At 40.6% G+C, this 15,168-nt stretch overlaps 1 protein-coding gene across 3 annotated transcripts in view; it reads left to right on the top strand.

Annotated features, from left to right (window-relative positions):
- gnao1a (guanine nucleotide binding protein (G protein), alpha activating activity polypeptide O, a) overlaps positions 1-15,168 on the top strand; it is a 126,983-nt gene that overhangs the window by 88,782 nt on the left and 23,033 nt on the right. For all 3 annotated transcript variants that reach the window (XM_024379393.2, XM_024379394.2, XM_024379392.1), the window contains exon 4: positions 11,305-11,465. In XM_024379393.2, coding sequence (XP_024235161.1) covers positions 11,305-11,465 — 161 coding nt within the window. The remainder of the gene's footprint in view (positions 1-11,304; positions 11,466-15,168) is intronic.

The following is a 15,168-nucleotide window of genomic DNA, read 5'->3' as shown; positions in this document are numbered from 1 at the left end:
ACATTATTCAAATCCCTCAGCATCCCTTTAAAGGGAGCCTGCTTACTCTAATGAATGAATGCTGATGAAGATTGCTCTATTCTCCCCAGCCTGGCACAGGGGTGATAATGAATCGCTATGATGTGTTTGTTTGAAGCTGATTTTAAATTCAATAGGCAATCACAGTCCCCATTATCCATGTGTGCTTCATTCTATGAAGCAAAATAAAAATGAGAGAGTGATGGGGAGAAAAATCAGTACAGTTACATATCGCAATATTATTTTGGATGGTATTATCTTGATACTTTGACTCAAAGTACTCCCTTCACAGAACAGCGCAAACTGGCTCTAACCAGAATAGAAAGAGCAGTGGGAGGCACCGGTGCACAACTGAGCAAGAGGACAAGTACATTAGATTGTCTAGTTTGAGAAACAGACGCCTCACAAGTCCTCAACTGGCAGCTTCATTAAATAGTACCCGCAACACAACAGTGAAGAGGCAACTCTGGGATGCTGGTCTTCTAGGCTAGTTCCTCTGTCCAGTGTCTGTATTCTTTTGCCCATCTTAATCTTTTATTTTTATTGGCCAGTCTGAGATATGGCTTTTTCTTTGCAACTCTGCCTAGAAGGCCAGCATCCCGGAGTCCCTTCTTCACTGTTGATGTTAAGACTGGTGTTTTGTGGGTACTATTTAACCTCTCTGGGATATGTGACGCTAGCGTCCCACCTGTCCAAAAGCCAGTGAAAATGCAGAGTGCCAAATTCAATAAATTACTATAAAAATCGAACTTTCATGAAATCACACATGTAAGATACAATTAAAGCTACACGTTGTGAATCAGGCCAACATGACAGATTTCAAAAAGGGTTTTCGGCAAAAGCAAACAATGCTATTATCTGAGGGTAGCACCTCTGTAAACAAAGAGAGAAAACGTATTTCAACCCTGCAGGCGCAACATAAAACGCAGAAATAAAAATCTAAATCATGCCTTACCTTTGACGAACTTCTTTTGTTGGCACTCCAATATGTCCCATAAACATCACAAATGGTCCTTTTGTTCGATTAATTCCGTCGATATATATCTAAAATGTCCATTTATTTGACGCGTTTGATCCAGAAAAACACTGGTTCCAACTTGCGCAACGTGACTACAAAATATCTCAAAAGTTACCTGTAAACTTTGCCAAAACATTTCAAACTACTTTTGTAATACAACTTTAGGTATTTTTTAAAGTAAATCATCCATAAAATTGAAGACGGGATGATCTGTGTTCAATACAGGAAGAAAACAAACTGACTCTACCTTTCTGGTCACACGCATCTACCTAACAGTACACTTGAAGTGACCCTCGTTTTGAGCAGGGGTACTTCTTCATTACACAAAGGAAAAACCTCAACCAATTTCTAACGACTGGTGACATCCAGTGGAAGCGGTAGGAACAGCAAGAAGGTCCCTTAGAAATCAGGATACCCAATGAAATCCCATTGAAAAGAGTGACCTCAAAACAAAACAAATCTGAATGGTTTGTCCTTGGGGTTTCGCATGCTACATAAGTTCTGTTATACTCAAAGACAGTTTTAGAAACTTCAGAGTTTTCTATCCAAATCTACTAATAATATGCATATCTTATCTTCTGGGGATGAGTAGGAGGCAGTTGAATTTGGGCATGCATTTCATCCGGATGTGAAAATACTGCCCCCTGTCACCAAGAAGTTAATGAAGCTGCCAGTTGAGAACTTGAGGCATCTGTTTCTCAAACTAGACAATCTAATGTACTTGTCCTCTTGCTCAGTTGTGCACCGGGGCCTCCCACTCCTCTTTCTATTCTGGTTAGAGACGGTTTGCTTTGTTCTGTGAAGGGAGTAGTACACAGCGTTGTACAAGATCTTCAGTTTATTGGCAATTTCTTGCATGGAATAGCCTTCATTTCTCAGAACAAGAATAGACTGATGAGTTTCAGAAGAAAGTTCTTTGTTTCTGGCCATTTTGAGCCTGTAATCGAACCCACAAATGCTGATGCTCCAGATACTTAAGTAGTCTAAAGAAGGCCAGTTGTATTGCTTCTTTAATCAGGATTACAGTCTTCAGCTGTGCTAGCATATTTGTAAGGGGTTTTCTAATGATCAATTAGCCTTTTAAAATGATAAACTTGGATTAGCTAACACAACGTGCCATTGGACAGAGGAGTGATGGTTGCTGGTAATGAATGGGCTTATGTACGCCTATATAGATATTCCATAAAAATCTGCCTTTTCTAGCTACAAATGTAATTTACAACATTAACAATGTCTACACTGTATTTCTGATCAATGTCTATGCTGCATTTCTGATCAATTTGATATTATTTTAAGGGACAAAAATGTGCTTTTATTTAAAAAACAAGGACATTTCTAAGTGGCCCCAAACTTTTGAACCATAGTGTATACAGTACCAGTCAAAAGTTTGGACACACCTACTCATTCCAGGGTTTTTCTTTATTTTTACTATTTTTCAGTTTCATGAGGTAGTCACCTGGAATGCATTTCAATTAACGTGTGTGCCTTGTTAAAAGTTCATTTGTTGAATTTCTTTCCTTCTTAACCTGTAGTGACTCCCAGCCCGTGAACGGGCCCGTTATCATCATCTGACACTAATTAGCATAACGCAACGGACATAAATCTTCCTAGAAAATATTCCTATTCATGAAAATCACAAATGAAATATATTGAGACACAGCTTAGCCTTTTGTTAATCACACTTTCATCTCAGATTTTCAAAATATGCTTCACAGCCAACGCTAGACAAGCATTTGTGTAAGTTTATCATAGCCTAGCATAGCACTATGCCCTGCTAGCAGCAGGCAACATTTTCACGAAAATAAGAAAAGCGATCAAATTAAATCATTTACCTTTGAAGAACTTCGGATGTTTTCACTCAGGAGACTCCCAGTTAGTTAGCAAATGTTCCTTTTTTCCAAAAAGATTATTTTTGTAGGCGAAATAGCTCTGTTTGTTCTTCACGTTTGGCTGAGAAATCGATCATTTTCCGGTCACTACAATGCCAAACTTTTTTCCAAATTAGCTCCATAATATCGACAGAAACATGGCAAACGTTGTTTAGAATCAACCCTCAAAGTGTTTTTCACATATCTATTCGATAATATATCCACAGGGACAATTGGTTTCTCATTAGAAGCGATTGGAATAATGGCTACCGCTGTACTTTACGCAAGATTTTCTGTGGGAGCCATCATGTGACCACTTGCTCAATGTGGTCCCTTACGGCTATTCTTCAACATAAATGCGTAAAAAGACGTCACAATGCTGTAGACAGCTTGGGGAATACGTAGAAAGCGTAAGCTCATTCGTAGCCCATTCACAGCCATATAAGGAGTCATTGGCATACAGCGCTTTCAAAATATGGGGCACTTCCTGATTGGATTTTTATCTGGGTTTCGCCTGTAACATCAGCTTCCCACAATAAATTGTAGACCACAAGTCTGGTTCATCCTTGGGAGCAATTTCCAAACGCCTGAAGGTACCACGTTCATCTGTACAAACAATAGTACACAAGTATAAACACCATGGGACGATGCAGCAGTCATACCGCTCAGGAAGGAGATGCGTTCTGTCTCCTAGAGATGAACGTACTTTGGTGCAAAAAGTGCAAATCAATCCCAGAACAACAGCAAAGGACCTTGTGAAGATGCTGGAGGAAACAGGTACAAAAGTATCTATATCCACAGTAAAAACAAGTCCTATATCGACATAACCTGAAAGGCCACTCAGCAAGGAAGAAGCCACTGCTCCAGAACAGCCATAAAAAAGCCAGACTACAGTTTGCAACTGCACATGGGGACAAAGATTGTACTTTTTGGAGAAATGTCCTCTGGTCTGATGAAACAAAAATAGAACTGTTTGGCCATAATGACCATTGTTATGTTTGGAGGAAAAAGGGGGAGGCTTGCAAGCTGAAGAACACCATCCCAACCGTGAAGCACGAGGGTGGCAGCATCATGTTGTGGGGTTGCTTTGCTGCAGGAGGTGCTGGTGCACGTCACAAAACAGATGGCATCATGAGGGAGGAAAATGATGTGGATATATTGAAGCAACATCTCAAGACATCAGTCAGGAAGGTAAATCTTGGTCACAAATGGGTCTTCCAAATGGACAATGACCCCAAGCATACTTCCAAAGTTGTGGCAAAATGGCTTGAGGACAACAAAGTCAAGGTATTAGAGTGGCCATCACAAAGCCCTGACCTCAATCCCACAGAAAATTTGTGGGCAAAACTGATAAAGCGTGTGTGAGCAAGGAGGCCTACAAACCCGACTCAGTTACAGAAGCTCTATCAGGAGGAATGGGGCAAAATTCACCCAACCTATTGTGGGAAGCTTGTGGAAGGTTACCCAAAACATTTGACCCAAGTTAAACCATTTTAAGGCAACGCTACCAAATACTAATTGACTGTATGTAATCTTCTGACCCACTGGGAATGTGATGAAAGAAATAAAGGCTGAAAGAAATAATTCTCTCTACTATTATTCTGACATTTCACATTCTTAAAATAAAGTGGTGATGCTAACTGTGGTGATTCTAATTTTTACTCTGATTAAATGTCAGGAATTGTGAAAAACTGAGTTTAAATGTAATTGGCTAAAGTGTATGTAAACTTACGACTTCAACTGTAACTCTGGGTCATCCTTTCCTGTGGCTGTCCTCATGAGAGACAGTTTCATCATAGCGCTTGATGGTTTTTGTGACTGCACTTGAAGAAACTTTCAAATCTCGTGAAATGTTCCAGATTGACTGACCTTCATGTCTTAGAGTAATGATGGACTGTAATTTCTCTTTGCTTATTTGAGCTGTTCTTGCCATAATATGGACCAAATAGGGCTATCTTCTGTATACCACCCCCTACCTTGTCACAACACAACTGATTGGCTTAAACACATTAAAGGCACAGTCAACTTAGTGTATGTAAACTTCTGACCCAATGAAATGGTGATACAGTGAATTATAAGTGAAATAATCTGTCTGTAAATAATTGTTGAAAAAATTCCTTGTGTCATGTACAAAGCAGATGTCCTAACCGACTTGCCAAAACTATAGTTTGTTAACAAGAAATTTGTGGAGTTGTTGTAAAACAAGTTTGAATGACTCCATTCTTTGTATGTAAACTTCCGACTTCAACTGTATCTCTGTTGTAGAGGATAAGTTCATTAGAGTTACCAGACTCAGAAATTGCAGCCAAATAAATGCTGCACAGAGTTCAACTGTTTTTATTAGTATTTTTTTATTGAACCTTTATTTAACTAGGCAAGCCAGTTAAGAACAAATTCATATTTACATTGACAGCCTACCCCAGCCATACCCTAACCCAGATTACACTGGGACAATTGTGCGCTGCCCTATGGGACTCCCAATCTCGGCCGTTGTGATACAGCCTGGAATCGAGCCAGGGTCTGAAGTGATGCCTCTAGCACTGAGATGCAGTGCCTTAGACTGCTGCGCCACTCAGGAGCCCCCCCCCCCTGTTTAGAGGAGATGACGTGAATCAAGCATTCATGGTCGAATTGCTTCAAAGAAACCACTACTAAAGGACACCAATAATAAGAAGAGACTTGCTTGGGCCAAGAAACACGAGCAATGGACATTAGACCGGTGGAAATCTGTCCTTTGGTCCGATGAGTCCAAATTTGAGATTTTTGGTTCCAAACGCTGTGTCTTTGTGAGAAAAGGAGTAGGTGAACAAATGATCTCCGCATGTGTGGTTTCCACCGTGAAGCATGGAGGAGGAGGTGTGATGCTGTGGGGGTGCTTTGCTGGTGACACTATCATGGATTCATTTAGAATTCAAGGCACAATTGACCAGTATGGCTACCACATCATTCTGCAGTGATACGCCATCCCATCTGGTTTGCGCTTAGTCCCATTATAATTTCTTTTTCAACAGGACAATGACCCAAATCACACCTCCAGCCTGTGTAAGGGCTATTTGACCAAGAAGGAGGGTGCTGGAGTGGTGCATCAGACGACCTGGCCTCCACAATCACCTGACCTCAACCCAATTGAGATGGTTTGGGATGAGTTGGACCGTAGAATGAAGGAAAAGCAGCCAACAAGTGCTCAGCATATGTGGGAACTCCTTCAAGACTGTTGGAAAAGCATTCCCCATGAAGCTGGTTGAGAGAATGCCAAGAGTTTGCAAAGCTGTCATCAAGGCAAAGGGTGGCTACTTTGAATAATCTAAAATATAAAGTATATTTTAATTTCTTTTACACTTTTTTGGTTACTACATGATTCCAAATGTGTTATTTCATAGTGTTGATGTCTTCACTATATTGAAAACTTCCACCTTGCATTGGCCATTCCATTCAAAATGTTCTGGACAAGTTACTGCCTGTGGGCCTACAGCACATAAACAGTATGTGTCCATTTTTATTGTAAGATGGTTAGCCGTCCAATATCATGAGAACGTTTGAGTCGCACAAAACAGTTTTCTAGTGTTCAACTGCCATATTATGCTTGACTGCTGGACAATAAAGGCCTGATAAAATGTGTGGCCTTCTCTAAGGGCCAGTAGTGGGAGATGACACAGGGATGTGGCCCTAAGCTGCCTTTTGAACAGTTGAATGGATGTGGAGTGTGGAGGCAATCTGAGTCAGAGGCAGTGGGTGTCAGTTGGAGATAAATGCCCTTTTGAGTTTATATCAGTCAGGGGTCAGTGGAGATCGTTCCTATCAGGCCGTGCGTGGATTTGTTTTTGTTTTGACTGTTGAAACCGTCTATAGTGGAGGAGGTGTGGCCTACAGGGCTCCATCCAACTGAGTTCACAGGGCCTGTACTTAAAGGTTAGGCTTACTAGGAGACAAAGAGCCTTTTTTACATTCAGCGTCACTACGTCAAGGGAAATATAGTATTCTTTCTAACAAAGACATATGTTTTAAGATGTTGTGTATTCCTGGAAATAATAATCAGAATTCTTGTAAACATAACTGTTTTGAAAACATAGCTTGTCGAAAAAAAAGTTGTCTCTTGGTACAACTTAACCCGGGAATGGGGTAATTTGAGCATCGGGACAAGGTCAGTTGAGCTGCCTTGGGATAAGTGGGTGATAGTGTCCTGTGACAGTGGGTGATGGTGCTGGTAGGTCAAAGTTTAATTCATGGAATGGGGGTGTGGTATATTGTATATCTTAAATGTATGCCTACATTCAAATATAGATCTCGCTGTTCAGTATGACTTACCCTTCCATTTCTTGACCAGTTGTATGGGTAAGGGATGTTGTTTCGATGTGCCAATTTCTCTACATTTGAGGCAACTAAGGGGGCTGAAAATGGTCCTGTGATTCTTGACATGTTCATCAAGCTCAGACTCCATGTCATCAGATAAGACCTTATGTACCTGCTCTGTCATAGCCTTGTTTCACACAGCTACATGTTTTTCTTTTTTGTCAATGTACCTCTTCAGTGTCATTCAGTCTATTTTATTTAGCCCTTGCTGCTGCTCAAATGGACATCTCCCTTTTCTTACTTCCTTTGCTGTTCTCGCAAGAACCTGAAGGGGGGTTAGCCCCGGCTTGTTTTACGCCTGTATACACTGGACATGATGATGTCTGCCTGGAACAATACAAATGCACTACGATGTGTATTATGCATAGAACTGACTAAATGTAGTCATTTGTATGAGGCATGGTAGACATTGGCTCAATTTACCGCATGGCAAACATGTTGACTACTTTTGTCCACACAGCTACAAGGATGCACTTTCATGCTACACTCTTAGAAAAACAGGTACTATCTAGAACTTTTTTAAGTTTTTCGTCTTTCCGATAGGATAACCCTTGAAGAACTTTTTTGGTTCCAGGTAGAACCCTTTGAAGAACCTTGTTTGGTTCCAGGTAGAACCCTTTTGGTTCCAGGTAGAACCCTTTTGAGTTCCATGTGGAACCCTTTACACAAATAGTTCTACATGAAACATAAACGAGTTCTACCTGGAAACAGAAAGGGTTTTCCTATGGGCACTGCGAAAGAACCCATATAACCCACAGAAAGGGTTCTTTTTTCTAAGATTTAGGACCTCTTATTGGTGCTTATAGAGACCCCAAATGATGTATCTACTTTGGTTTAGATACGAGCATCATGAAACCTGTAACACAATACATTCATTTGACTTGGTAAAAATCTGTGTTTTGGACCTAACTTGCTTACCACTTTTTCCATGTGGTTTCTTCACAGACTCCATGAAAATATGACATCTTCATAAATATTTGGTCACATGGTTACTTTTGTATATGGTTTCCTAGAAACAAGGGGTGGCTCAACTAACCATTTGACTCAACTTACCACACTCTCCCCTAGTATGAAATACAGGTGGTAATGTTATAGCTGGAGCTTCTTGGTTTCCTCATCTCAGTATCTCCCACTGAGATGTATTTTAGTGTGTCAGACCTTAATGGTGATAGCAGTTCCTGTCACTTCTCCTGTGCTGGGTTCCAGATGTCCCCAGGCTTTTCGTGTTGATGTGAACACAGCAGTCTCTCTCTCCCACCAGGGAAAATACTGTATGGCATAGAGAGAATCTCCTGAGATACCAAATTGGCAATTCCAACCTGATTCTCATTTTCTCTCTCTCCCCTTATCAAAGCTATTCTCTATTTCTCACGCTTGTTTTTGTGCTGATTTTGGTTGAAGTGTTCCTCCCTCTCCTTGCTCAGTTGGCTGGTCTAGCCTCTTTCCCCAGGTTAGGACTGCAGAGTGAGTCTGACCTAAAATGCTGGGCTTTGTCACAGCTAAGCTGCCTTAGCTCTCCTGCTAAAAGGAACAAAACGCTCTTTTCAGGACCTTGGCTGCAGACACTGCATGGCTTTGTGTTAGTGTAACTTTGGACCAATGCTACATAAAGAAGTGAGAATGACATCAGGGCAATTATGTAAGGAAGGGAAGTGTTGAGCAAGTGAGGAGATTAGAGGAAGGGAGAAAGCACTGTTTTATTTTTTTGCATGCCTCATCCTGTCCACCATTATAGAGGAGATTGCAGGTACAGTGGGGCAAAAAAGTACCAACCAAGTCACCAATTGTGCAAGTTCTCCCACTTAAAAAGATGAGAGAGGCCTGTAATTTTCATCATAGGTACACTTCAACTATGACAGACAAAATGAGAGAGAAAAAATCCAGAAAATCACATTGTAGGATTTTTAATGAATTTATTTGCAAATTATGGTGGAAAATAAGTATTTGGTCAATAACGAAAGTTTATCTCAATACTTTGTTATATACCCTTTGTTGGCAATGACAGAGGTCAAACGTTTTCTGTAAGTCTTCACAAGGTTTTCACACACTGTTGCTGGTATTTTGGCCCATTCCTCCGTTCGTATGGTTCTGGGTTTTTTGCTCACCGTTCTTGTGATCATTTTGACCCCACAGGGTGAGATCTTGCATGGAGCCCCAGATCGAGGGAGATTATCAGTGGTCTTGTATGTCTTCCATATCCTAATAATTTCTCCCACAGTTGATTTCTTCAAACCAAGCTGCTTACCTATTGAAGATTCAGTCTTCCCAGCCTGGTGCAGGTCTACAATTTTGTTTCTGGTGTCCTTTGACAGCTCTTTGGTCTTGGCCATAGTGGAGTTTGGAGTGTGACTGTTTGAGGTTGTGGACAGGTGTCTTTTATACTGATAACAAGTTCAAACAGGTGTCATTAATACAGGTAACGAGTGGAGGACAGAGGAGCCTCTTAAAGAAGAAGTTACAGGTCTGTAAGAGCCAGAAATCTTGCTTATTTGTAGGTGACCAAATACTTATTTTCCACCATAATTTGCAAATAAATTAATTAAAAATCCTACAATGTGATTTTCTGGATTTTTTTTTCTCATTTTGTCTGTCATAGTTGAAGTGTACCTATGATGAAAATTACAGGCCTCTCTCATCTTTTTAAGTGGGAGAACTTGCACAATTGGTGGCTGACTAAATACTTTTTTTGCCCCACTGTAGGTTTGTGTGTGAGCAGACCAATGTGTATCCGGTGTGTAGATCATTATCAATGATTCTGGGTATTGATCAGCTTCAGAGCAGCAGCAGCAGCTGGTGAAACATAGAGGCTGAGGAGTTTTTTCCCCCTTCTTAGTGACGCCCATGACCTTTACTCTGTTGGTAACTAGGGACCTGATTGGTGCTGTGAGTGACAAACAGGCAGCAGCTGCTGTGTGAAAGCTGTAGCATGTCCCAGCACATACTAGAGCCTGTCGATCTGGTGGGTGTCAACTGCACATGGTCATTCAGAGAGGGCACATGGGTCAATGACTCCCTACACTACTATGTTATCACGCTCCAATACTCAGGGTGGGTTGGTGGGTGGTTGTTCCATTTCAATATGGACTAGGAGTGGAGCCCACAGGATGTCGGTGGGATTAGCAACTGCAGAGATGAGAGGCAGAGTAGTGGTCCATAAACACACACACAGGACGCCCAGCCTGTAATTGAGTCACTGTTGTATAACTCTCTAGCCAGGCAGTGGGGGGTCAGTAATAAGGGCTGAAACACTTTCCCAGACCCAGTGCTCAGTTCGGGACATTGTGATTCGTGACTAGTTTTTGGGGTTATGCGGGGAAGGCAGGATCACTCCTTCCAGGATGCGCCTCTCCTGTAACCTTTGCATTTGTAGACACTAGTGGAATGAAAAACAGTTATTTCATTTCAGCTCCTAGATTTAGATATCTCTACCCTTACAAAAAAAGATTGCCGTTTTGAAACTGCAGTAACTGCAGTCGGCTGTGGTGTTTTGGACTCAGTAATTGCAGAATAACTGCAGTGTACTGCAGTGAAACTGCAATTATAGTGCACTGTAACTGCAGTTACACTGCACAATTACTGCAGTTAAAAAAACTTATTTTGGACTCAATATTTGCAGTGTTCTACAGTTATACTGCACTCTAACTGCAATTGTTTTTCTTACGGGTATTTTCTAATTACACTGTAATTTTAGAAGTATTATCTTTGCAAAGGAAATACCTCTCTGATTGTATTGTGATATGGATACTTAATGTGAGTGCTATATCTGTTCCTTTCTACAGGCTGATGTTTTCCTCTCTACAGGCTTGTGTGTATTGGGCGGCAGGTAGCCTAGTGGTTAAGAGTGTTGGGAAAGTAACTGAAAAGATGCTGGTTCAAATCGCTGAGCTGACTAAGTGAAAAAGCTGTCAATGTGCCCTTGAGCAAGGTACTTAACCATAATTGCTCCTGTAAGTCTCTCTGGATAAGAATGGTTACTAAATGACTAATATGTAAATATACTTTATTAAAGGTGCTATGTATAATGTACCTGTTGTTCCTCTCCCTCCTCAGGCTGATGCTAAGATGGTGTGTGACGTGGTGAGTCGTATGGAGGACACTGAGCCCTACTCTCCTGAGCTCCTGGGGGCTATGATCCGCCTGTGGTCTGACTCCGGCATCCAGGAGTGCTTCAGCCGCGCCCGAGAATACCAACTCAATGACTCTGCCCAATAGTGAGTACTACTTTATCTCTACTGCCCCCCATAGGAGGACCTAGTGCTGCAGGATCAATACAACTCTCATTACTCTGCTCCAATCGATGAAAGTATTTATGGATCACACATACATAAATGTCATCCACTTACTACATTAATTGATGTCCATGTGACATTAGTCATATACAACAAATATGAAGCAACTATTTTGTGTTTTATAGACAAAGTAGTTTGAGGCCCAAAGTGAATTGGTAAATTCCTGTGCTAGGTTGTAAATCAATTGGTATCAAACACACACTACCGATCAAAAGTTTTAGAACACTTACTCATTTTAGGGTTTTTCTTTATTTTTTACTCATTTCTACATTGTAGAATAATAGTGAATATATCAAAACAATGAAATAACACATGGAATCATGTAGTTACCAAAAAAGTGTTAAACAAATAAAAATACATTTTATATTTGAGATTCTTCAAATAGCCACCTTTTGCCTTGATGACAGCTTTGCACACTCTTGGCATTCTCTCAACCAGCATCATGAGGTCGTCACCTGGAATGCATTTCAATGAACAGGTGTACCTTCTTAAAAGTTCATTTGTGGAATTTATTTCCTCCTTAATGTGTTTGAGCCAATCAGTTGTGTTGTGACAAGGTAGGGGGAGTATACAGAAGATAGCCCTATTTGGTAAAAGACAGAGTCCATATTATGGCAAGAACAGCTCAAATAAGCAAAGAGAAATGACAGTCCATCATTACTTTAAGACATGAAGGTCAGTCAATAGGAAAAATGTCAAGAACATTGAAAGTTTCTTCAAGTGCAGTCGCAAAAACCATCAAGCGCTATGGTGAAACTGGCTCTCATGAGGACAGCCACAGGAATGTTCAGATGTTCTTTAGAGTTACCAGCCTCCGAAATTGCATCCCACAGAGTTCAAGTAACAGACACATCTCAACATCTACTGTTCAGAGGAGATTATGTGAATCAGGCCTTCATGGTCGAATTGCTGCACCTGCAAAAACGATTGCTCTGATGTGCGAGTGCCTTTTGAATTGCTGCAAAGAAACCACTACTAAAGGACACCAAATATAAGAAGAGACTTGCGAGCAATGGGCATTAGACTGGTGGAAATTTGGAGTCCAAATTTGTGATTTCTTATTCCAACCGCTGTCTTTGTGAGACACGGTGTGGGAGAAAAGATGATCTCTGCATGTGTATTTCCCACCGTGAAGCATGGAGGAGGAGGTGTTATGGTGTGGGGGTGCTTTGCTGGTGTCACTCTGAAATATTTTGAATTAATCGGCACACTTAACCAGCATGGCTACCACAGCATTTTCCAGCGATACACCATCCCATCTGGTTTGGACTTAGTCCCACTATCATTTATTTTTCAACAGGACAATGACCCAACACATCTCCAGGTTGTGTAAGGGCTATTTTACCAAGAAGGAAAGTGATGGAGTGCTGCATCAGATGACCTGGCTTCCACCAAATTGAGAGGGTTTGGGATGAGTCGGACCTCAGAGTGAAGGAAAAGCAGCCAACAAGTGCTCAGCATATGTGGGAACTCATTCAAGGCTGTTTTAAAAGCATTTCAGGTGAAGCTGGTTGAGAGAATGCCAAGAGTGTACAAAGCTGTCATCAATGCAAATGATGGCTATTTTAAGAGTCTCAAATATAAAGTATATTTTGAATTGTTTAACACATTTTTGGTTACTACATGATTTCATATGTGTTATTTCATAGTTGTGATGTCTTCACTATCATTCTAGTATTTAGAAAATAGTTTTAAAAAATAAAGATAAAACCTTGAATGAGTAGGTGTTCTAAAACTTTTGACCTGTAGTGTATGTATGATCAGGGCCTAAAATTAATAACCGGCCCTCACCAAATGACAATGCGGGTAGATTTTGGCATTGTTGGGTAAGATGTCTATTTCACCAGCCATGTTGGCTGGTGGACAGGGCTCTACAGTGTGAGCATTTCCCTTGCATTTGTGAAGAAAAATCGTCAAGTATGATTACAGTTATAGCTAAATAAATGCTGCAGTAGCTGTTTTCAAAGTATTTCTGCCGTTTTGTTCCTATAGCCTACCCCACCTCGAGCTTCAACACTGCCTGGCTGGGGACTGTGCGCACATGAACAACTAAGTGAAGGATTAATTTTTAAGAGTGCTGCGCACAGGCATAAAAGTCAGTCTATTTTCCTTGAAACGAAAGTCTACTGAAGTGGGACTTTGTCCTTGTGTTTCTTGACTATTTACATTGTTTTGTTCACAAGCTAGGTTGTTTTTCAATGTTTGACTTTCAACCGCTAGGGAAGAGAAGACAATACGGCTACTAGTCAGGGGCTGCAGTCCAAACTCAAAGTAGACAGCCCTTGGCCCTAAACCCTCATCCTTTGAATGACGTTTTACATCCGAGTGTTTGGAGAGGCAACGTCCTTGGTGGAAATCTTGAAGTTGTGCTTAAAGACTTAATGAACCTATAGCTATTAATGTACCTAGCTAGCTAACAATTCTGTCAGTTAGCTACCCATAGCTGGCAAGCTAGTTTTATAGTTTGGTCATTTATTCCAATACATTTCAGAATGCCCAAAAATATGTTTATGAAGCTAACTACGTTTTATAGGCTCCTCACTACGAGACTAAACCAATTTGCCAATGCTATCTATGTCATTTTTATATATATTTTTTTTAGCAAGCTAGCATCATGAATTGTTGGTCATATCAACCCCACAAGTGATCAAAGTTTTTCACTCGCTCCGTCAAGCTAAATTGAGGGCCGAGGGGGCAACGTTTGTGAATTGGACCTCCACTTAAGATGGCAAACAAATTGCATCCGGTTTCGATGGGGATTCCCCAGAGGAAAAGTGGCTATTGTGAGGGCTGAGGGGATAAAAATAACATGTTTGGAATGCAGCCATGCTCTCAATCTCACAGGCACAAACATGACTTGAGTCACATTGCCACGGTAACCATTAAAAGGGCAGGTGAACATTTTTGTCTCATCTGTGATATTTTGGTTAAAAGACTTGAGTCATAAAATATTAAATTAAACAATGTACCACATTACTTCTTACTAGTAATAGATGTATTGTTTTTAGGAACATTACAAAGCATGCTCATCTGTTATTTTGTGTTTTGTTGGTGTGATTTTAGCAACAATCGCAAAACAATTGGGCTGGTTAAAAAATCTAAGTTGCTGGAAAGTAATCTGAAAGTAACTGAAAGTAATCCGATTACGTTACTGAGTTTGGGTAATCCAAAAGTTATGTTATTGATTACAATTTTAGACAGAACTGTAAACTAATACTTTTAGAAAGTAACCTACCCAACCCTGAGGACTAGTGTGGAGAACAACAGCGTGTAGAGCAGCAGTGATACACTGTGACACTGTAGACTGGAGCAGGATAGAGAGGGAATGATTAAAGGACATAGCCAGTAGCGAGTTGCTCAGCTTCTCTGAGGTGGCTTAAGCCCATAGTATTGCATTCCTGAGAAAATTCATTTATATTAGTGTGTCCTGCGAAAGGTCACGAAACACATTTATTTCACATTTACATGGAACACAATTAATTGTGTTGTAAATGTCATAGCATTTAGGAATGATGTTTGATTACTGGTAGTCCAGGATTTCATTCAAGACTAATTCAGTTTTGTCCGGATCAGCATTATAGAAACGTTGCATAACACTTTGAGGTGATATGGATGGATATGTCTA

The sequence above is a fragment of the Oncorhynchus tshawytscha genome, linkage group LG19, assembly GCF_018296145.1.
Source record: "Oncorhynchus tshawytscha isolate Ot180627B linkage group LG19, Otsh_v2.0, whole genome shotgun sequence".
NCBI classification, from domain to species: Eukaryota; Metazoa; Chordata; class Actinopteri; order Salmoniformes; family Salmonidae; genus Oncorhynchus; species Oncorhynchus tshawytscha.
The sequence above is the reverse complement of the archived record's forward strand: the minus strand, read 5'-3'. Positions and strand labels throughout refer to the sequence as shown.